The sequence below is a fragment of the Rhinoraja longicauda genome, chromosome 1 (genome assembly GCF_053455715.1).
Source record: "Rhinoraja longicauda isolate Sanriku21f chromosome 1, sRhiLon1.1, whole genome shotgun sequence".
Lineage (NCBI taxonomy): Eukaryota > Metazoa > Chordata > Chondrichthyes > Rajiformes > Arhynchobatidae > Rhinoraja > Rhinoraja longicauda.
The window spans coordinates 900,369-923,857 of NC_135953.1; the positions used below are offsets into that span (position 1 = coordinate 900,369).

The 23,489-nt window shown below is 47.4% G+C and overlaps 1 protein-coding gene across 2 annotated transcripts in view; it reads left to right on the forward strand.

Annotated features, from left to right (window-relative positions):
• fbxo41 (F-box protein 41) overlaps window positions 1-23,489 on the forward strand; it is a 117,213-nt gene that overhangs the window by 39,734 nt on the left and 53,990 nt on the right. For both annotated transcript variants that reach the window (XM_078400474.1, XM_078400561.1), the window contains exons 4-5: window positions 9,700-9,779; window positions 20,298-20,659. In XM_078400474.1, coding sequence (XP_078256600.1) covers window positions 9,700-9,779; window positions 20,298-20,659 — 442 coding nt within the window. The remainder of the gene's footprint in view (window positions 1-9,699; window positions 9,780-20,297; window positions 20,660-23,489) is intronic.

A 23,489-nucleotide genomic window follows, 5' to 3' on the forward strand; every position in this document is an offset into this window, starting at 1 on the left:
TCACGGTGAATGGCGGTGCTGGCCTGAAGGGCCGAATGGCCTCCTCCTGCACCTATTTTTCTATGTTTCTATAGTAAGGATGTCGTTAAGTTGGAACGGGTGCAGAAGAGGTTGAACGAGACTACCTGGACTTGTGGGCTGAAGTTATATGGAGAGGTTGTATAGGCTGGGATTTTTTCTTTGGAGTGTAGGAGGCCGATGGCATGAATGAAGTGAATGCTCACAGTCCTTTTCTCAGCATAGTGGATTGTAAAACTAGAAGGCGGAGGATTAAGGTGAGACAGAAGAGATTTAAGAGGTACTTCCAGGATAACCTATTCATTCTCTCACAAACTCTCACCAACGTCTACAGATGCGTGTAGAAATCATTTTATCGGGATGCATCACAGCATGGTTTGGGAACAGCTCCATCCAAGACTGCAAGAATTGTGGACGCAGCCCAGACCATCACACAAAGCAACCTCTTTAATGACTGACTTTATGGTTAAACATTATTCAGGTTATTCCCGTTAGCCTGTATCTGTACACTGTGAATGGCTTGATTGTAATCCTGTATTGTCTTTCTGTTGACTGGTTAGCACGCAACAAAAGCTTTTCACTGTACCTCAGTACACGCGACAATAAGCTAAACTAAACTCATTCAGAAGGTAATCAGTATGTGGAATGCGCTGTCAGAGGAAGCTTTAGAAGTGGATACATATACGACTTTTCAAAGGCATTTGGACAGATATATGAAAGGGAGGGGCAAATGTGGGCACATGCGACTAGCCCAGCATGCTGATGTTGTTAGCGTGGACAAGGTGGGCTGGGGCTGTTTCCATGTGTACAGCTCCATGACAGGTGGAAGCAGGTGAGGAAGGAGACGGTGGGCAAATGCAGCTGGGTGGTGGAGGAGAGGACTCGGGAGACGGTGGGGGAAAGGTAGAGACGCAGAAGGAAAAAGGGTTTTACAAAGTGGTAGATAGAGCCAGGAGAGGAGAGAGAGGAGTTACAGACTGGGGCTGGAAGGGGATGTGGTGATGAGATGCTGCAGATGCTGTAATGTGTAAGGTGTAAGGCACCCGATGAAGGAAGGGATGAGGGGCAGATGAGACCATTTGGGGGAGGAGAATGAATGTGCGAGTGTTTGGTGGGTGGTAGCGGTGGACAGAAGGAGAGAGTATGGACTTGCCTGAAGTTGGAGAGTTGTAAACTACCATTTTACCTGGGGCCATGGAACATACCTTACCACGAATTTCAATGATTTGAATGATTATTGCAGATGGCAGTAATTTGGGTGGTATCAAGGGCAAAAGACCTAGCCTTTCCAACCTCTCCCTATAAATCATGTGTACAAGCTGAGGTAACATTCTGGGGAATCTCTACTGCACCCTTTCCAACGTAATGACATCCTCCCTGTAGCTGGGCAACCAGACTGAACACAGTACTCACCAACTCCAAGTGTGGTCTCACCAACTACCCGTCCAACCTTTGTACTTAATAATGATCTAATCAGACTGGTGCAATGGACAGCGATGATGCAGTTTGGTAGGAGGAATAAGGAGAGGCAATGCAGAATAACAGATTTTGTTTTAAACTAGGCGCAGGAGCAAAGGGATCTGGCAATTAGTGTGCATGTAGATTGCAATGTGGTTGGTAAAGTGTTTACAATTCTGGGCATTGTCTGAAAAGTCAAAGAGTCAATGTTTAATTGCAATATGCATGGAACAATGAAAATCTTACTAGCAGCAGCACAGCAGTAATACAGTATTCACAGAGCACAGAACAGTACAGCCTTCATCCCACAGTGTCCATACCGAACACCACACCGACCAACTCTTCTCGCCTCCACATAATGAATCATCCCCCAATCCCTGAATATCCACATAAAGATCCCAAAGTCTCTCAAATCCCACTATCGTATCTGTCTCCACCTCCAGCCCTGCCATCCTGTTCCTCTGTGTAAAAAGACTTGCTGCCACACGTTTCCTTTAAACATTGGCTCCCTCACCTTAACACTGTGTCCTCTAGTCTTTGACACTTTCATCTGCGAAACAGATTCTGACTGCCTACCCTCTCATAATTTTATATGCTTCAATCAGGTCACTCTCCAACCTCCAGCATTCCAGAGAAGACAATCCAGCTTCCTTTCCCCCCCGCCACAAGGATGAGAGGGGATCCAAGGATGAGAGGGGATCTTATAGAAATCTGTAAAATTATAAAAGGACTGGACAACCTAGATGCACTAAAAATGTTCCCAATGTTGGGGGAGTCCAGAACCAGGGGCCACAGTCTTCGAATAAAGGGGAGGCCATTTAAAACTGAGGTGAGAAGGAACTTTTTCACCCAGAGAGTTGTGAATTTGTGGAATTCTCTGCCACAGAGGGCAGTGGAAGCCAAATCACTGGATGGATTTAAGAGAGGGTTAGATATAGCTCTAGGGGCTAGTGGAATCAAGGGATATGGGGAGAAGGCAGGCACGGGCTATTGATTGTGGACAATCAGCCATGATCATAATGAATGGCGGTGCTGGCTCGAAGAGCCGAATGGCCTCCTCCTGCAACTATTTTCTATGTTTCTATAAGTGATAATAGAATTAGGCCATTCGGCCCATCAAGTCTACTCTGCCATTCAATCATGGCTGATCTATCTCTCCCTCCCCATAACCTCTGACACCGGTACTAATCAACAAATTTATCTGTGCCATAAAAATATCCACTCACTTGGCTTCCACAGCCTTCTGTGGCAAAGAATTCCACAGATCCACCTTCTGACTAAAGAAATTTATCCTCATGTCCTTCCTAAAAGAATGTCCTTTAATTCTGAGGCTGTGCCCTCTGGTCCTAGACTCTCCCACTAGCGGAAACCTCCTCTCCACATCCACTCTATCCACGCCGCTCACTATTCTGTATGTTTCAATGAGGTCCCCCCTCATTCTTCTAAACTCCAGTGAATACAGGCCCAGTGCCGACAATCGCTCATTATAGGTTAACCCACTCATTCCTGGGATAATTCTTGTAAACCTCCTCTGGACCCTCTCCAGAGCCGGCACATCCTTCCTCAGATATGGGGCCCAAAATTGCTCACAATATTCCAAATGCGGCCTTACCAGTGCCTTATACAGCCTCGGCATTACATTCCTGTTTTTGTATACAAGCCCTCTCAAAATAAATGCAAGCATTGAGTTTGCTTTCTTTACTACCGATTCGACTTGCAGATGAACATTTTGGGAATCCTGCACCATATGATGATGAGACAGAGTGCAGGAAGGAGATCAAGAACCTGGTGTGGTGACAACAACCTTTCTCTCAATATCAGAAAGATAAAGGAGATAGTGATCAACCTCAGGAAGTGACCCCGGTTTGCATTGAGTAGAGATAAAATTCTTGGAGTCAATATTGTCCCCTGGGCCACCCATATTGAAACAACAACCAAGAAAGCCCACCACTGCCTCTACTTCCTGAGAAGGCTTAAGACGTTCGGAATGTCTCACCAACGTCTACAGATGCGCCATAGAAAGCTTTTATACAGATGCAGTACTGCTTTGTCCAAGCTCCATCCAAGACAGTATGAAATTGCAGTGAATTGTGGACGTAGCCCAGACCATCACACAAACCAACCTCCCTTCCATTGACTTCATTTATACCTCACGCTGCCTCGGCAAGGCCAGCAGCATAATCAAGGACAAATCACTCCCTCTTCTCCCCTCTCCCATCAGGCAAAAGGTATAGAAGTGTGAAAATGCACACCTCCAGAATCAGGGACAGTTTCTTCCCGGCTGTTATTGAGCAACTACCACAAGCAGAGAGCGGTCCTGAACTACTAACTACCTGATTGATGACCAATCTTTAATTGGACGTTACTGGCTTTACCTTGCATTAAATGTTATTCCCTTTATCCTGTATCTGTACACTGTAAATGGCTCGACTATAATCATGTATTATCTTTCCGCTGACTGGATAGCACGCCACAAAAGCTTTTCACTGTACCTCACTACACGTGACAATAAACTCAACGGAAACCATCAGTTCCTTGTTTCTATAAGTCATGATGCAGCTCCATAGGGATTTGCTCAGGCCGTATTTGGAGTATTATGTGCAGCTGCGGTCGCCCCATTAAAGGAAGGATGTGGAGGCACTGGAGAGGGTGAGAGGGGGTTCACCAGGATGCTGCCTGGATTACAGGGTTCCAGCTACAGGGAGAGGGTGGAGAGGGGGTTCACCAGACACTGCCTGGATTACAGGGTTCCAGCTACAGGGAGAGGGTGGAGAGGAGGTTTACCAGACACTGCCTGGATTACAGGGTTCCAGCTACAGGGAGAGGGTGGAGAGGGGGTTCACCAGACACTGCCTGGATTACAGGGTTCCAGCTACAGGGAGAGGGTGGAGAGGAGGTTTACCAGGACGCTGCCTGGATTACAGGGTTCAGCTACAGGGGGATGGGTGAGAGGGGGTTCACCAGGATGCTGCCTGGATTACAGGGTTCCAGCTACAGGGAGAGGGTGGAGAGGGGGTTTACCAGGATGATGCCTGGATTACAGGGTTCCAGCTACAGGGAGAGGGTGGAGAGGGGATTTACCAGATGCTGCCTGGATTACAGGGTTCCAGCTACAGGGAGAGGGTGGAGAGGGGGTTTACCAGGATGCTGCCTGGATTAGAGGGTTCAGCTACAGGGAGAGGGGGCAGAGGGGGTTCACCAGATGCTGCCTGGATTAGAGGGTTCCAGCTACAGGGAGAGGGTGGAGAGGAGGTTCACCAGGATGCTGCCTGGATTAGAGGGTTCAGCTACAGGGAGAGGGGGTTTACCAGACACTGCCTGGATTACAGGGTTCCAGCTACAGGGAGAGGGTGGAGAGGAGGTTCACCAGACACTGCCTGGATTACAGGGTTCCAGCTACAGGGAGAGGGTGGAGAGGAGGTTTACCAGGACGCTGCCTGGATTACAGGGTTCAGCTACAGGGGGATGGTGGAGAGGGTGAGAGGGGGTTTAACCAAGATGCTGCCTGGATTACAGGGTTCCAGCTACAGGGAGAGGGTGGAGAGGGGGTTCACCAGACACTGCCTGGATTACAGGGTTCCAGCTACAGGGAGAGGGTGGAGAGGGGGTTTACCAGGATGCTGCCTGGATTAGAGGGTTCCAGCTACAGGGAGAGGGGGCAGAGGGGGTTCACCAGATGCTGCCTGGATTAGAGGGTTCCAGCTACAGGGAGAGGATGCAGAGGGTGGAGAGGGGGTTTACCAGATGCTGCCTGGATTACAGGGTTCCAGCTACAGGGAGAGGGGGCAGAGGTGGATTGTTTTCTCTGGAACACTGGATGTTGAGGGAGTAAATACAATTATGAGAGGGATTGAGAGGATTAACAGTCGGAATAGTTTTCCCTGTTCTGACTACCATAGAGGGCACAGTTGTTCGGAGAGAGGGCTAAGGTTTAAACAGATGTGCAGGATAACTGTTTACACTGAGGTCCATGAGTGCCTGGAGCGTGCCTTGGGGTGGGCATGGCAATGGCATTGGCAGACGTCAGGATGGGCACATGGGGCATGCAGGCAGATAAGAGTTATCAGCTATCGCATGGACATTGTGGGCTGAAGGTCCTGCACTTTATGTTCTCCATCAACTGTTCTATGTTCTATATTCTATGATAAAGTTGGCTTCTGGCATGATGTTCAAATTCGAAAAAATAAAATCAATCCGCGTAAATCCACAATCCGCAGATAGATCCCCAGGGCCTGATGGACTGCATCCCAGACTACTCGAGGTGGCTCGAGAAATTGTGGATGCACTGGTGATCATTTCCAATGTTTTCTCCAATCTGGATCAGTTCCTGTGGATTGGAGGGTAGTCAATGTAACCCCACTTTTTAAGAAAGGAGGGAGAGAAAAAACAGAATTATAGACCAGTTGGCCTTACATCGGTAGTGGGGAAACTGCTGGAGTCGATTATTAAAGATTTTATAGCAGAGCATTTGGAAAGCAGTGACAGGATCGGTCAAAGTCAGCATGGGTTTATGAAGGGGAAATCATGCTTGACTAATCTTCTGGAAGTTTTTGAGGACGTAACAAGTAGAATGGATAAGGGTGTGCCAGTGGATGTGGTCAAGTCAAGTCAAGTCAATTTTATTTGTATAGCACATTTAAAAACAACCCACGTTGACCAAAGTGCTGCACATCTGATTAGGAAAAAAAAAAGAAACATACAGTGGCAGGCAGCCAAACACAACGGCGCGGCCATCTTGAACAAAATGTTTAACTAAAGCAGAATGGTGTCCCGCGGCCGCGCCGCACCGGGCGATGGAAGGCCCCGCGGCCGAGCCTGTATCTGGACTTTCAAAAAGCCTTTGACAAGGTCCCACACAAGAGATTAGTGTGCAAAATTAAAGCACATGATATTAGGGGTAAGGTATTGACATGGATAGAGAACTGGTTGGCAGACAGGAAGCAAAGAGTAGGAATTAACGGGTCCTTTTCAGAATGGCAGGCAGTGACTAGTGGGGTGCTGCAAGGCTCGGTGCTGGGACCCCAGATATTTACAATATATATTAAGGATTTAGACGAGGGCCAACGAGAAGAACCTGCAGATCCTCAGGGCTGCCAGGAGCAAGGCTCAGCAGACTGCCAGGCGTTGCACCAATGAGTACTGGACACAGCTTAGTGAGGACATCCAGACGGCCGCCATAACAGGGAACATCAGGGGAATGTACGATGGCATTAAGAAAGTACTAGGACCAGTCCAGAGCAAGACAGCCCCCCTCAAACCCTCCACCGGGGAGGTAATCACAGACAAATGCCAGCAGATGGAGAGATGGGTGGAACACTACTCCGACCTCTACTCGAGAGAGAACACTGTGTGCTCCTCAGCCCTTGATGCCATTGAGTGCCTGCCGACCACGGATGAGTTAGATGGAGAGTCGACGGTAGAAGAGCTCAGCAAGGCCATTGACAGCCTGGCCTCAGGCAAGGCCCCAGGCAGCGACGGGATTCCCCCTGGCCTGATCAAGCACTGCAAGACTACCTTAATGCTTCCTTTGCATGAAGTCCTCTGCCAGTGCTGGCAAGAAGGAGCTGTACCGCAGGACATGAGGGATGCCACGATCATTACCCTCTACAAGAACAAGGGTGAGAGAAGCGACTGTAACTACAGAGGCATCTCCCTCCTCAACATCGTCGGCAAGGTCTTTGCTCGGGTCATCTTGATCCGCCTGCAGAAGCTGGCAGAATGTGTCTACCCAGAGTCTCAGTGCGGTTTCCGAGCTGGAAGGTCAACAGTAGACATGGTCTTCTCCCTTCGCCAGCTCCAGGAGAAGCGCAGAGAACAGCGGATGCCCCTGTATATTGCTTTCATTTACCTCACCGAGACGTTCGACTTCGTCAGCAGAGATGGCCTATTCAAGGCTCTCCCAAAGATCGGCAGCCCACCAAAAGTGCAGAGCATGACAGAATCCTTCCACATCAACACGAAGGGGACAGTGCAGTTCAATGGCAGTTTCTCGGAGCCCCTCGACATCCACAGTGGCGTCAAACAAGGCTGCGTCCTCGCTCCCACACACTTTGGGATTTTCTTCGCTCTGCTCCTGAAACATGCCTTCGGCACCGCGACAGAGGCGATCTACCTGCGTACTAGATCAGACGGCAGCCTCTTCAACCTCACCCGCCTCAGAGCCAAGACAAACGTACGTGAAGCTCTCATCAGAGACATGTTGTTCGCGATGACGCAGCAGTTGTGTCCCACACCCAGCAGGAACTACAGTCACTGATGGACCGCTTCTATTGGGCTTGCAAGGACTTTGGGCTGACCATCAGCCTGAAGAAGATGAACATCCTGGGGCAAGGTACCGAGGCACCGCCTGTCATCACCATCGACGACTACGAACACGATGCCGTCCATCACTTCACGTACCTTGGCTCCACCATCACCGACAACCTCTCCTTGGACACAGAAATTGACAAGAGGATCGGGAAGGCAACTACAACTCTTGCTCGCCTCACAACTCGAGTGTGGACCAACCCAAAGCTGACAGTGAAGACAAAGATAGCAGTCTACAACGCCTGTGTCAACAGCATGCTGCTGTGCGGCAGTGAGACATGGACTACATATGCCAGACTGGAGAGAAGACTCAACACCTTCCACCTTAGACAATAGACAATAGACAATAGGTGCAGGAGGAGGCCATTCGGCCCTTCGAGCCAGCACCACCATTCAATGTGATCATGGCTGATCATTCTCAATCAGTACCCCGTTCCTGCCTTCTCCCCATACCCCCTGACTCCGCTATCCTTAAGAGGTCTATCTAGAAGCACCTTAGAAGCATCCGCCGTATCCTGGGTATATCGGGCAAGACAGAGTGTCCAACGCTGAGATTCTGTCTGGCGCTGGCCTTCCGAGTATGTCCACTCTACTCAGGCAGCGCAGGCTGCAGTGGCTGGGCCATGTCCACCGCATGGAGGATGGCCGTATTCCAAAAGACATCCTCTATGGAGAGCTGACATCTGGGAGGGGAACCATCGGCCGCCCCCAGCTACGTTACAAGGATGTCTGCAAGAGAGATTTGAAGGCGCTCGACATCGATGTGGAGTCCTGGGAGAGCCTTGCAGCTGACCGTACAAGGTGGAGAGAGAGATACCCTGAACCAACATCTCAAAACGGGGGAAGAGAAACTGATGAACGAAGCGGTAACACACACAAACGTGACCTTTGCCACAGAGACTGTCACTCCCCCATTAGTCTCTTCAGCCGCAAGCAACGCTGCTCTAGCCGAGGTGTGGAGCAAGCAGCCAACTAGGATGCATCACCCATGGTCAGCCATGACCGAGGGGGGCTAAGAGGAAGATGTTAAGGATTTAAACGAGGGAATTAAATGTGACATCTCCAAGTTTGCAGATGACACAAAACACCTGGAGTATTGTGTGCTGTTTTGGTCTCCTAATTTGAGGAAGGACATTCTTGCTATTGAGGGAGTGCAGCGTAGGTTCACGAGGTTAATTCCCGTGATGGTGGGACTGACATATGATGAAAGAATGGGTCGACTGGGCCTGTATTCACTGGAATTTAGAAGGATGAGAGGGGATCTTATAGAAACATCTAAAGTTCTTGGGGGTTTGGACAGCTAGATTCAGGAAAAATGTTGGGGGAGTCCAGAACCAGGGGTCACAGTTTAAAAATAATGGGTAGGCAATTTAGGACTGAGATGAGGAAAGACTTTTTCCCCCAGAGAGTTGTGAATCTGTGGGATTCTCTGCCACAGAAGGCAGTGGAGGCCAATTCGCTGGATGTTTTCAAGAGAGAGTTAATTTAGCTCTCAGGGCTAACGGATTTAAGGGGTATGGGGAAAAAGCAGGAACGAGGTACTGATTTTGGATGATGAGCCATGATGATATTGAATGGCGGCGTTAGTCGGGCCAAGTTGCTTGCTCCTGCACCTATTTTCTATGTTCATGAACGTTATCATATCACAAGTATGGAAATATCTAGTCTGGAGGAAGACAATTTTATACAAATATCTGACGTGTTTACACATGAGACAATGCCCGTTTCTCATCCAAATATACCTAAGCAAGAAGACTTGAAAAAATGGCCTTACTTGAAAGATGTCACGATACCTAAACTAAATTCTGATATCGACCTACTTATCGGAACGAATGCTTCGAAGGCATGTTCCTGAACGTTTGCTTGTGACTGGTTTAGATTTTTTCTAATTTTGAATTCCAATTTTTTGTTATCTAGGGAGAAAGGTATGCTCCCCCAAATGGAATGTCCCAAGGCAACGTGTCTGTATCTGATCAGCAGTCACTACCAAATGTCAGGTATGGCAAACCCAGAAATGTGTTCTTAATTCAACTAAACAAGCCAAGCAGGTGTACAAGCAACTGAGGAGGGAGAAGGACATTTGACATTTCATGACAAAGCCTCTTTGTCAGTATCAACACCTCTACTTCCTCAGAAGGCTTGGGAAGTTCAGCATGTCCCCTACAACTCTCACCAACTTCTACAGATGAATGAATGAATGAATGAATGAATAAATGAATGAATGAATGAATGAATAAATAAGTTTATTGGACAAGTATGCATGTACAAGGAATGTGCCTTGGTTCAAATGACAACACAACCATACAGTTAACAATTAAGAATAAAGCATAAACACATCAAAACAATAATGATACAACATTACGGTCTAAACATGTGGTGGAAAATAAACCAGAGCAAAAACGAGACTACAGACTTTGGTTATTGAGTAGAACTATCACTTGTGGAAAAAAATCTGTTTTTATGTCTGGCTGTGGCTGATTTGACAGTCCAGAGTCGCCTTCCAGAGGGAAGTGCTTCAAAGAGTTTGTGGCCAGGGTGAGAGGGGTCAGAGATGATCTTGCCCGCTCGCTTCCTGGTCCCTGCAGTGTACAGTTCGTCAATGGGGGGAAGGTTGCAGCCAACAACCTTCTCAGCTGTGCGAACGATCCATTGCAGCCTCCAGATGTCGTGCTTGATGGCTGAGCCAAACCAGACCATGATGGAGAAGGTGAGGACGGACTCAATGATAGCAGTATAGAATTGGACCATCATTGCCTGTGGCAGATTGTGTTTTTTCAGTTGCCGCAGGAAGTACATCCTCTGTTGGGCCTTTTTGACTGTGGAGTCAATGGTGGCCCCCCATTTAAGGTCCCTGGAGATGATGGTTCCAAGGAACGTAAATGACTCCACATTTGTGACTATGGTGTTGTTGATGGTGAGTGGGGGGAGGGGAGGGGGAGCTCTTTGAAAGTCTACAGTTAGTTCCACTGTCTTGAGAGCATTGAGCTCCAGGTTGTTGCGATGACACCAGGACGCCAGCTGTGTCACTTCCCCTCTGTAGGCAGATTCCTCCCCATCCTGGATCAGTCCAATCAGAGTAGTGTCATCCACAAACTTGAGGAGCTTGACAGAGGAGTCTGTGGAGGTGCAGTCGTTGGTGTAGAGAGAGTAAAGGAGAGTGCAGGGAGAGTACGCAGCCTTGCGGTGCTCCTATGCTGAGGGTCTGCGGGTCCGAGATGTGCTTTCCCAGCCTCACATGCTGCTTCCTGTCCATCAGGAAGTTGATGATCCACTGACAGAGGGGTTCAGGCACAGTCAGCTGGGAGAGTTTGTAGTGTAGTAGCTCTCTGAGTGTGGTCATTGTGAGTGTGATAAGAAACTGTATTCTCTCCATCCTCCGTTGGAGCTGAAATCCTGGAACAAAGAATTTGCCGGTCGAAGGCAAATTGACAGTCTACACCTGGATCATTGGAAGGTTGAACCGGGTACCATGAGTAGTCACGACTGTTTGGTCGTAATTTTAAGTTAAGAAGTTTAAAAACTTAAAAGCCCGTGGGAAAATTCTACAGAGGTACTGTTTGATACAAGAAGCTTGTTTATGCTACGAGGAGAAAAGAAAACCAAACTCGCAGAGTGCGACCTTGAAAATAACGATGTTGTGAACTTCTAGAAGATAAGGTGCTCAGCTATCGATTGTTTACCATAGATACTGGCAAGAAGACTCTCACAACTGTGAGAATAATGATGTGTTTTGAAAAAATACTCATTCTGTTTTGAATTCTTCTGGTGTTTATGGAACAAAGCGATAAGCATCAATTCATCATGGATCTTCCATCAGGTAAGTATGAAGAACCGCCACAAGAGGGAGATGCAGAGCAAAAATCAAGACGATATGAGACGTCAAACTTTCGGAGAAGGGAGAAGCAGCCTACCTGGAAAGTTGCCAGAAGGATAGAGACAAGTTGTGGAAGCAGGTCATCAAATTAATTGAATATCAGAAGGAACTAATGGAATCAGATGAGAATGCAAACATTGTACAATCGGGTTTGGATCAACTACTCAACCTTTGCCATGGGGTTGGAGAAAAACAACACTCAATACTGAGTTTACAACTGACCAAGCCAGAACTCGAATGGCACACTCAGTGGTTCCAAGAGAGGGTGGAATTTTTCGATGATTTCATGGCAGACGCGGAGAAGTGGTTGTCTGAAACCATAGCTCAAACATTGCACTCTACAGTAGAAGGTGCGATGCTACAAGGTGTTGAAGTGGGAGAAGAAATTACACCTCAGGATGGTGTCTCTAATGTTTCAACGCGAAGATCAAGACATAAATCTGGTTCTGTAGCCAGTTTAACTACAAGGGTCTCTGCTCAAATGGAAGCTGAAGCTGAGATGGCTGCTCTCTCGCTAGAAGCTGCCGCCTTGGAGAAACAATATGAGATTGAGGAACAGGAAGAACAGCTGAAGAGGGAGAAGGAAGGGTTGGAAATAGTCACGAAGCTGGCAGCTGTCGGAGCAAGGAGGGAAATACTAGAAGGCCAAAGATCAAAATGCAGCTCGAGAGTATCTCAAGCCCCAATGGAAATCCCTAAATATGATGGTGATCCTTTGCAATATGAAACTTTCATAATAGCGTTTAAGAATGAGTGGAAATGAAAACTATTAGTCATAGAGATCGCCTACAATTTCTGGAGCAATACACAAGCGGATATTCAAACCAGCTTGTTAAAAGTTGTCGACATTTGCCTGTGGATGAGGGCTATCAAACGGCAAGAGAGTTGCTTGAAGAACATTTTGGTAACAAACAGAAGATTGCTAATGCATACATGAAGAAGGCCTTTGCTTGGTCAGTTATCAAGGCGGAAGATGTGAAGGCTTTGCATGAGTTTGCGATATTTCTTAGTGGTTGTTGTAACTCGATGAGAAATAGCATCCACATGGAAGAAATGAATGCCGTTAGTAATATGAAGGCCATCATTCCAAAACTGCCCTATAGGCTGAGAGACAAAGCAGGCCTGATACAGGAGGTTGACGATAGAGAGGCCATGCTTCCTGACCTGGTGAATTTCATGGAAAGAGAAGTACGGTTGATGTCAAGCCTACGTCATGGCAATATTCAAGATCCTAAACCAACAACTGTCAAAGTCTCTACCTTTACTAAAACAAAGGGAAGATCAGGACCTAAGGAAAGCAGTTTTGCTGCCACCGTAATACCTGTAGAAACGAAGGATGGAATGAAAAGAGATGCATGTACCATTAAGCCACAAGGATTTTACTTTTCATATAATGAAGTCGGTCACACTATAAGATGGTGTCGAAAATTCAAGAAGAAGGAATATAAAGAAAAAATGAACTTCTTGAAGGAGAAAGGAATCTGTTATGGATGTTGGAAGAAAGGACACATGGTTAAAGACTGCAGGAGTAGGATAACTTGTACAATGTGCAAAGATCATCCTGAATTACTTCACATTGAACAGAGGAATACGGACGAGAAGCCGCATCCAAATGGAACAAAAGAAGCCAGCTACGAGTGATGTTGTTGCCTCACCTCAGTTAAATGTGCATATTGGGGCCGGGTAGAAACCTGTATTTTCTCCATCTTACCAGTACAGGTAAGGAGTAGCGAGGGGACCAGTACAGGTAAGGAGTAGCGAGGGGACCAGTACAGGTAAGGAGTAGCGAGGGGACCAGTACAGGTAAGGAGTAGCGAGGGACCAGTACAGGTAAGGAGTAGCGAGGGACCAGTACAGGTAAGGAGCAGCGAGGGAGTAGCGAGGGGACAGTACAGGTAAGGAGCAGCGAGGGGACCAGTACAGGTAAGGAGTAGCGAGGGACCAGTATAGGTAAGGAGTAGCGAGGGACCAGTACAGGTAAGGAGTAGCGAGGGGACCAGTACAGGTAAGGAGTAGCGAGGGACCAGTACAGGTAAGGAGTAGCGAGGGAGTAGCGAGGGAACAGTACAGGTAAGGAGTAGCGAGGGAGTAGCGAGGGGACCAGTACAGGTAAGGAGTAGCGAGGGACCAGTACAGGTAAGGAGTAGCGAGGGAGTAGCGAGGGAACAGTACAGGTAAGGAGTAGCGAGGGAGCAGCGAGGGGACTAGTACAGGTAGCGAGGGGACCAGTACAGGTAGCGAGGGGACCAGTACAGGTAGCGAGGGGACTAGTACAGGTAGCGAGGGGACCAGTACAGGTAGCGAGGGGACCAGTACAGGTAGCGAGGGGAACAGTACAGGTGAGGAGCAGCGAGGGGACTAGTACAGGTGAGGAGCAGCGAGGGGCCAGTACAGGTATGGTGCAGCGAGGGGCCAGTACAGGTATGGAGCAGCGAGGGGCCAGTACAGGTGAGGAGCAGTGAGGGGAATACAGTGTTGCAAACATACGCATTTTTGCACAGTGGAAGTCCAGCTACCTTATGCACAGAAAGCTTGATGAGAAGGCTGGACATCACAGGAGAAAAGATTAAGCTTCTCTTGAACACCATGAATGGTCAGAAATGCTACAATAGTTATCATATCACAAGTATGGAAATATCTAGCCTGGAGGAAGACAATTTTATACAAATATCTGACGTGTTTACACATGAGACAATGCCCGTTTCTCATCCAAATGTACCTAAGCAAGAAGACCTGAAAAAATGGCCTTACTTGAAAGATGTCACGATACCTAAAATAAATTCTGATATCGACCTACTTATCGGAACGAATGCTTCGAAGGCATTAGAACCTAGAAAGGTTGTTACCAGTCAAGGGGATGGACCGTTTGCTGTGAGAACCCTACTCGGATGGGTTATCTAAGAGCTCCTTGAGAAGGAACAACAAAGGCAGGAAAAAGAATAACCACTGCTGCTGCCGTCAATCGAATATCTATTGTAAATCTAGAGTTGTTGACCAAGCAATATAATCACGACTTCAATGAAAGAACCAGCAAGGAATCAGAAGAAATGTCCAGAGAAGAAGTAAAATGCTTGGAAATTATGAATCACTCAGTAAAGATGATAGAAGGACACTATTGCTTAGACTTGCCTTTCAAACAAGAAAGTGTTAGTCTGCCGAATAACCGTTGCATTGCAGAACAACGCATTCAGAATCTGAAACGCAAGTTTGGCAAGAATACGAAATTTCATGATGAATATACATCTTTCCTCACAGAGATGATTGATAATGGTTATGCCGAAAGGGTGCCAGAAGACCAGCTGAATCGAGGTGATGGAGAGCTTTGGTATATCCCACACCATGGGGTGTATCATTCAAAGAAGGGAACTTTAAGAGTGGTCTTTGACTGTGCTGCGGTTTTCAAGGGTAACTCACTTAACTGTCAACTGCTGCAGGGTCCAGACCTAACGACTCACTCATCGGAGTTCTCATCAGATTCAGACAAGAGCCGGTAACTTTGATGGTGGATATCAAGGCAATGTTTCATCAGGTCAAGGTATCGGAAAAACATGTCGACTACTTGCGATTCCTATGATGGCTGGATGGTGATGCACAACAAGATCTCGTTGAATACCAGGTGAAGGTACATCTCTTTGGAGCAGTGTCATCACCAAGTTGTGCAAACTTCGCATTGAGGAAAACCGCTGAGGACAATAAAGCTCGCTTTCCAGAAGAAGTGACAAACACGGTAAAGAGCAATTTCAATGTGGACGCTTGTTTAAAATCCATGTCTACGGAACAGGAAGCAATCCAAATGGTAAAACATCTGACTGCCCTCTGCAACAAGGGAGGATTCATGCTATCGAAATGGATCAGCAACAGCCGTGCTGTATTGGAAACCATTCCACTAGATAACAGAGCCAAGGAGACCCGGGAGTTGGATTTGGACAAAGACAATCTGCCCATGGAGAGAGCCCTGGGATTGCACTGGTGCGTTGAAACAGATGTGTTCAAGTCAGAATCTCGATTCAGGAGCGACCATGTACAAGACAGGGCATCCTGTCTGTGATTGGTTCTGTTTACGACCCTTTGGGATTTCTTGCACCATTTACACTACCAACCAAGTTAATTGTGCAGGATCTTTGTAAGAAGAAACTTGGATGGGATGAGAGTATAATGCAAATCTTCTCTCGGCGATGGACAGAGTGGTTAGAAGATCTCAACAAGATCTCGGCATTCAGAGTGGAGGCGGTCGGTGGATGAAGCCTTCAAACTTTGGTCAAATCAAATATGCACAGCTGCAAGTGAAAGTGGTTACGGCACTGTCTCATATCTGAGACTGGAAAATGATAACAATGAAGTACATGCTGCATTCTTAATGGGAAAGGCCAGAGTGGCACCATTGAAGCAAATGACGATTCCCAGAATGGAGCTGGCAGCCACAGTCTTAGCTGTCAGAATTGACATATTGCTGCAAAAAGAACTGCAGCTTAAGCTGGAGGAATCTACCTTCTGAAAACAAACGCTTCTTAACATTTGTAACAAACAGGATATCTTTTGTGAGGGATGCTACTAATGTATCACAGTGGAAGTATGTTAATACCGAGGAAAATCCTGCAGATGAAGCCTCTAGAGGATTTGCAGCAGACCGCTTCTTAAGCAGTAAGAGATGGATCAATGGGCCAGAGTTTCTCTGTAAACCAGACCGAGAATGGCCAAAGTTTAACCTGGAAACTGAAATCTCTGCTAATGATTGGGGTAAGGGGGAATTGTACAAAAGGGACGGATTGCACCTTGACAGGTGGGGGACCAGCATTCTGGCAGGCAGGTTTGCCACTGCTACACGGGTGGTCTTAAACTAAAGGGGGGGGGGGGTTGTCAAATGGGATAGTCAAGGATGGAGTTAAAGGGAAAGAGAGTAAAGGGATAGTTAATGACCCCAGAATTAAGAAAGAAAGCTTACAAAGGGATAGGAGAGAATGGCCAAGTGTAACAGGGATCGATGTGAAGGGTGAGATGAGTAAAGAATTAAAAGTATTGTATATGAATGCGCGAAGTATAAGAAGTAAAGCAGATGAGCTTGAGGCTCAGTTGGTAGATATGACATTGTGGGGATTACAGAGACGTGGCTGCAGGAGGATCGAGCCTGGGAACTTAATATTCAGGGTTGTACATCCTATAGAAAGGACTGGCAAGTGGGCAGAGGCGATGGGGTTGCTCTGCTGGTGAGGGACGAAATTCAGTCCCTTGCGAGGGGTGACATAGGGACTGACGAGGTAGAGTCACTGTGGATAGAGTTGAGGAATTGTAAAGGCAAGAAGACACTAATTGGAGTTATCTACAGACCCCCAAATAGTAGCCCGGATGTAGGGTATAAGATGCAGCAGGAGTTAAAACTGGCATGTTGGGAGCCCCGACCCCCCCGAAGTGGCAACTTCATCAGCCTGACCGGGGGAGAAGACGGCAGGGGAAGAGAAAAGACATTGTGGCCTTCCATCACAGTGAGGAGGGGTCTGGAGGAGACTCACTGTGATGGATGTTTCTTTTGTTTGGTGTTGGTTTATGATTGTATGTGTTATTGCATTTTTATTGATTATTCTTATTGGTCTTATTGTTGAACTGCGGGTAATTTTTCATTTCACTGCACATTTATGTGTATGTGACAAATAAATGACTATTAACTATTGACTATTGACTATGTAACAAAGGTAATGCCACTGTGGTGATGGGGGATTTCAATATGCAGGTAGACTGGGAAAATCAGGTTGGTTCTGGACCCCAAGAAAGAGAGTTTGTAGAGTGCCTCCGAGATGGATTCTTAGAGCAGCTTGTAATGGAGCCAACCAGAGAAAAGGCAATTCTGGATTTAGTGTTGTCCAATGAACCAGATTTGATAAGAGAACTCGAGGTAAAGGAACCGCTAGGAGGTAGTGATCATAATACGATTAGTTTTAATCTGCTATTTGAGAAGGAGAAGGTTAATCGGAAGTGTCAGTGTTGCAGTTGAACAAAGGGGACTATGAATGCATGAGAGAGGAGCTGGCCAAGGTCGACTGGAAAGGGATCCTAGCAGGAATGACGGTGGAACAGCAATGGCAGGAATTTCTGGGCATAATCCGGAAGATGCAGGATCATTTTATTCCAAAAAGGAAGAAAGATTCTCAGGGGAGTAGGAGGCAACCGTAGCTGACAAGGGAAGTTAGGGATGGAATAAAACTAAAAGAAAAGATGTATAACATAGCAAAGTGTAGCGGGAAGCCAGAGGATTGGGAAACTTTCATAGGACAACAGAAGGTAACAAAACGGGCAATACGGGCTGGAAAGATGAAGTACGAGGGGAAGCTGGCCAAGAATATAAAGAAGGACAGTTAAAGCTTCTTTAGATATGTTAAGAGAAAAAGAGTAGCAAAGTCAAATATGGGTCCCTTGAAGGCAGACACGGGTGAAATTATTATGGGTAACAAGGAAATGGCAGAAGAGTTGAACAGGTACTTCAGATCTGTCTTCACTAAGGAAGACACAAACAATCTCCCAGATAATAATGCATTTTATTTATATAGCGCTTTTCATATACTCAAAGACGCTTTACAGAGATTTAGAGAACATAGGGAAATGAATAAATAGATAAATAAGTAAATAAGTAAACGAACAGAGAAAGGAGACAGAAGGTGAGGTGACCTTCAGTGGTTGAAGGCAGTACTGAACAGGTGAGACTTCAGCGATGTTTTGAATGTGGTGAGTGTGGAGGAGTCTCTAACGGTTTGGGGTAGTGAGTTCCATAGGGTGGGAGCAGCGATGGAGAAAGCCCTGTCCCCCCAGGATCTGAGTTTGGTCCGGATGTGGGGGGATAGGAGATTGGCAGCAGCAGAGCGGAGGGTGCAGGTGGGAGTGTGCCTGTGGAGGAGGTCGGTCAGGTAGGATGGGGCCAGGTTATGGAGGGCTTTGTAGGTTATGAGGAGGATTTTGTACTGGATTCTCTGGGGGATGGGGAGCCAGTGGAGTTTGTAAAGACGGGGGTGATATGGTCACGGATCGAGGTGTGTGTGAGTAGACGGGCAGCGGAGTTTTGAATGTATTGAAGTTTACTGATGATTTTTGAGGGTGCGCCATAGAGGAGGCTGTTGCAGTAGTCCAGACGGGAGGTGATGAAGGCGTGGATGAGGGTTTCTGCAGCTGTGGAGGAGAGGGATGGACGGAGATGGGCAATGTTTTTGAGGTGGAAGAAGGCTGTCTTTGTGATGTGTTTGATGTGTTTGTCGAAGGAGAGGGTTTGATCAAAGATGATTCCAAGATTCCGGATGTGAGGGGAGGTGGATACTGGGAGACCATCAATGTTGAGGGTGAAGTTTTGGGTGGATTTGGTGAGCGTTTTTGGACCAATGATGATGATTTCAGATTTGTTGCAGTTGAGTTTGAGGAAATTTGATTGAACTAGAGGACAGAGGATCTAGGGGGGTAGAGGAACTGAAAGAAATTTTCATTAGGCGATAAATAGTATTGGGTAGACTAATGGGACTGAAGGATGATAAATCCCCTGGGCCTGATGGTCTGCATCCCAGGGTACTCAGGGAGGTGGCTGTAGAAATATTGGAAGCATTGGTGATCATTTTCCAATGTTCAATAGATTCTGGATCAGTTCCTGTTGATTGGAGGATAGCTAATGTTATCCCACTTTTCAAGAAAGGAGCGAGAGAGAAAACGGGGAAATATAGACCAGTTAGCCTGACATCGGTGGTGGGGAAGATGCTGGAGTCAATTATTAAAGGTAATAACGGTGCATTTGGATAGCAGTAAAAGGATAAGTCCAAGTCAGTATGGATTTATGAAAGGGAAATCATGCTTGACTAATCTTTTGGAATTTTTTGAGGATGTGACAAGTAAAATGGCAGGTAAACATGCAGGTACAGCAGGCTGTGAAGAAAGCTAATGGCATGTTGGCCTTCATAACAAGAGGATTTCAGTATAGGTGTAAAGAGATTCTTCTGCAGTTGTATAGGACCACACCTGGAGTATTGTGTACAGTTCTGGTCTCCTAATTTGAGGAAGGACATCCTTGTAATTAAGACAATGCAGCGTAGGTTCACGAGATTGATTCCTGGGATGGCGGGACTGTCATATGAGGAAAGATTGGAAAGACTGTGCTTGTATTCACTGTAGTTTAGAAGGATGAGAGGGGATCTTATAGAAATATATTAAATTCTTACAGGATTGGAAAGGCTAGATGCAGGTAAAATGTTTTTGATGTTGGGTGAGTCCAGTACCAGGGGTCACATTTGAAGAATAAGGGGTCGGCCATTTAAGACTGAGATGAGGATAAACCTCTTCACCCAGAGAGTTGTGAATCTGTGTGATTCTCTGCCACAGAGGGCAGTGGAGGCCAATTCACTGGATGTTTTCAAAAGAGAGTTAGATTTAGCTCTTAGGGCTAAAGGAATCAAGGGGTATGGGGAGAAAGCAGGAACAGGGTACTGATTGTGGATGATCAGCCACGATCATATTGAATGGCGGTGCTGGCACGAAGGGCCGAATGGCCTCCTCCTGCACCTATTTTCTATGTTTGTATGGCTAAGTATCACTATGGATATAGCTAAAATATGAACATTCTCCTCAGCCAGGGAGATTTGTGAACCTTGTTTTTTTCCGTTTCTGTTCTTGCGTTTAGACCCAAGCCCCTTGTCCAGGTGTCACGATGTTACGACAGTGACAGTTTCATGCCATCTCTAGATGTGCGGTGCCTGGAGCAAAGTCTAGAGCACAACTATCAACACAAGCAGTCACGTCACTCAGAGACCAAGTGCAACAGGGACCCCATGGCACGAAACTCAGCACTACGGAGGCAGGCAGTGGAGAACTGTCATCGGAGACCGTATCGCAACAGCACGGAGGGAGAGGAAGGGGATGTATCTGACGCAGGATCCAGGACAACTGAGTCTGACGTGGAAGTGTGGGAGCAAGAAAGTAAATGCTCAGCCCAGCCGCACACATTCACATCCAACAGTGCCAGAGCCTATCGACTCAGTACCAGTAAGTGTGGCAGCACATGCAGCTGTAATCATAGCCGGTCACTCAGTACCACACGCAGCTGTAATCATGGCCGGTCACTCAGTACCACACGCAGCTGTAATCATGGCCGGTCACTCAGTACCACACGCAGCTGTAATCATGGCCGGTCACTCAGTACCACACGCAGCTGTAATCATGGCCGGTCACTCAGTACCACACGCAGCTGTAATCATGGCCGGTCACTCAGTACCACATGCAGCTGTAATCATGGCCGGTCACTCAGTACCACACACAGCTGTAATCATGGCCGGTCACTCAGTACCACACACAGCTGTAATCATGGCCGGTCACTCAGTACCACATGCAGCTGTAATCATGGCCGGTCACTAGTACCACACACAGCTGTAATCATGGCCGGTCACTCAGTACCACACGCAGCTGTAATCATGGCCGGTCACTAGTACCACACACAGCTGTAATCATGGCCGGTCACTAGTACCACACACAGCTGTAATCATGGCCAGTCACTAGTACCACACACTGCTGTAATCATGGCCGGTCACTAGTACCACACGCAGCTGTAATCATGGCCGGTCACTAGTACCACACACTGCTGTAATCATGGCCAGTCACTAGTACCACACACTGCTGTAATCATGGCCGGTCACTCAGTACCACATGCAGCTGTAATCATGGCCGGTCACTCAGTACCACACACTGCTGTAATCATGGCCGGTCACTCAGTACCACATGCAGCTGTAATCATGGCCGGTCACTAGTACCACACACTGCTGTAATCATGGCCGGTCACTCAGTACCACATGCAGCTGTAATCATGGCCGGTCACTAGTACCACACACTGCTGTAATCATGGCCAGTCACTCAGTACCACATGCAGCTGTAATCATGGCCGGTCACTCAGTACCAGTAAGTGTGGCAGCACATGCAGCTGTAATCATAGCCGGTCACTCAGTACCACACACAGCTGTAATCATAGCCGGTCACTCAGTACCACATGCAGCTGTAATCATAGCCGGTCACTCAGTACCAGTAAGTGTGGCAGCACATGCAGCTGTAATCATAGCCGGTCACTAGTACCACACACAGCTGTAATCATGGCCGGTCACTCAGTACCACACGCAGCTGTAATCATAGCCGGTCACTCAGTACCACACACAGCTGTAATCATGGCCGGTCACTAGTACCACACACAGCTGTAATCATGGCCAGTCACTCAGTACCACACACAGCTGTAATCATAGCCGGTCACTCAGTACCACACGCAGCTGTAATCATGGCCGGTCACTAGTACCACACACAGCTGTAATCATGGCCGGTCACTAGTACACACACAGCTGTAATCATAGCCGGTCACTCAGTACCACACGCAGCTTTAATCATAGCCGGTCACTCAGTACCACATGCAGCTTTAATCATAGCCGGTCACTCAGTACCACATGCAGCTTTAATCATAGCCGGTCACTCAGTACCACATGCAGCTTTAATCATAGCCGGTCACTCAGTACCACATGCAGCTTTAATCATAGCCGGTCACTCAGTACCACATGCAGCTTTAATCATGGCCGGTGAGTGGTCAGACCTGCGTATGTTCGGTGTCCTTGGAAAGGTAATCATGCACCATCTTTGATCACTGCTATCCATGTTGTGTGAGTCAATAATTCCATTGTGCTTTATTGTCACATAGAAACATAGAAAATAGGTGCAGGAGGCCATTCGGCCCTACGAGCCAGCACTGCCATTCATTGTGATCATGGCTGATCATCCACAATCAATAACCCGTGCCTGCCTTCTCCCCATATCCCTTCATTCCACTAGCCCCTAGAGCTCTATCTAACTCTCTTTTAAATTCATCCAGTGAATTGGCCTCCACTGCCCTCTGTGGCAGAGAATTCCACAAATTCACAACTCTGGGTGAAAAGGTTCCTTCTCACCTCATTTTTAAATGGCCTCCCCTTTAGACTGTGGCCCCTGGTTCTGGACATATCTAACATTGGGAACATTTTTCCTGCATCTAGCTTGTATTTATAATTTTATACGTCTCTATAAGATCCCCTCTCATCCTTCTAAACTCCAGTGAATACAAGCTCAGTCTTAACAATCTTTCCTCATATGACAGTCCCGCCATTGTGGGAATTAACCTCGTGAACCTACGCTGCACAGCCTCAATAGCAAGGATGTCCTTCCTCAAATTAGGAGACCAAAACTGCACACAACACTCCAGATGTGGTCTCACCAGGTCCCTGTGCAACTGCAGAAGGACCTCTTTACTCCTGTACTGAAATCAAACGTGCAAAACACAGCGAGGTTCTTTTTGAATCTCCAGATTTGGCACCATTTCCAAGTCAACGCACTTGGTCTTAAGGAGCGAGCCCTTGGATCGTTCAGCGACCGACGTTCTTCTTCTTGCCAGGCCATCTTTGGGTGTGTCATCCGCAGCTCCCTCCACTTCCATACTCCAGTCTTCACCGTCACACAGGGGTCGGGCTCGGGGGCTTCCCCTCCACAGGCCCTGGCCCACCGTGTCTGTCTGCGTCCCATGTGTCTCTCTGTGTCCCACGTGTCTCTCTGTGTCCCACGTGTCTGTGTCCCACGTGTCTCTCTGTGTCCCACGTGTCTCTCTGTCTCCCACGTGTCTGTTTCCCACGTGTCTCTCTGTATCCCACGTGTCTCTCTGTATCCCACGTGTCTGCGTCCCACATGTATCTCTGTGTCCCACGTGTCTCTCTGTGTCCCACGTGTCTCTCTGTGTCCCACGTGTCTCTCTGTGTCCCACGTGTCTCTCTGTCTCCCACGTGTCTCTCTGTATCCCACGTGTCTCTCTGTGTCCCAC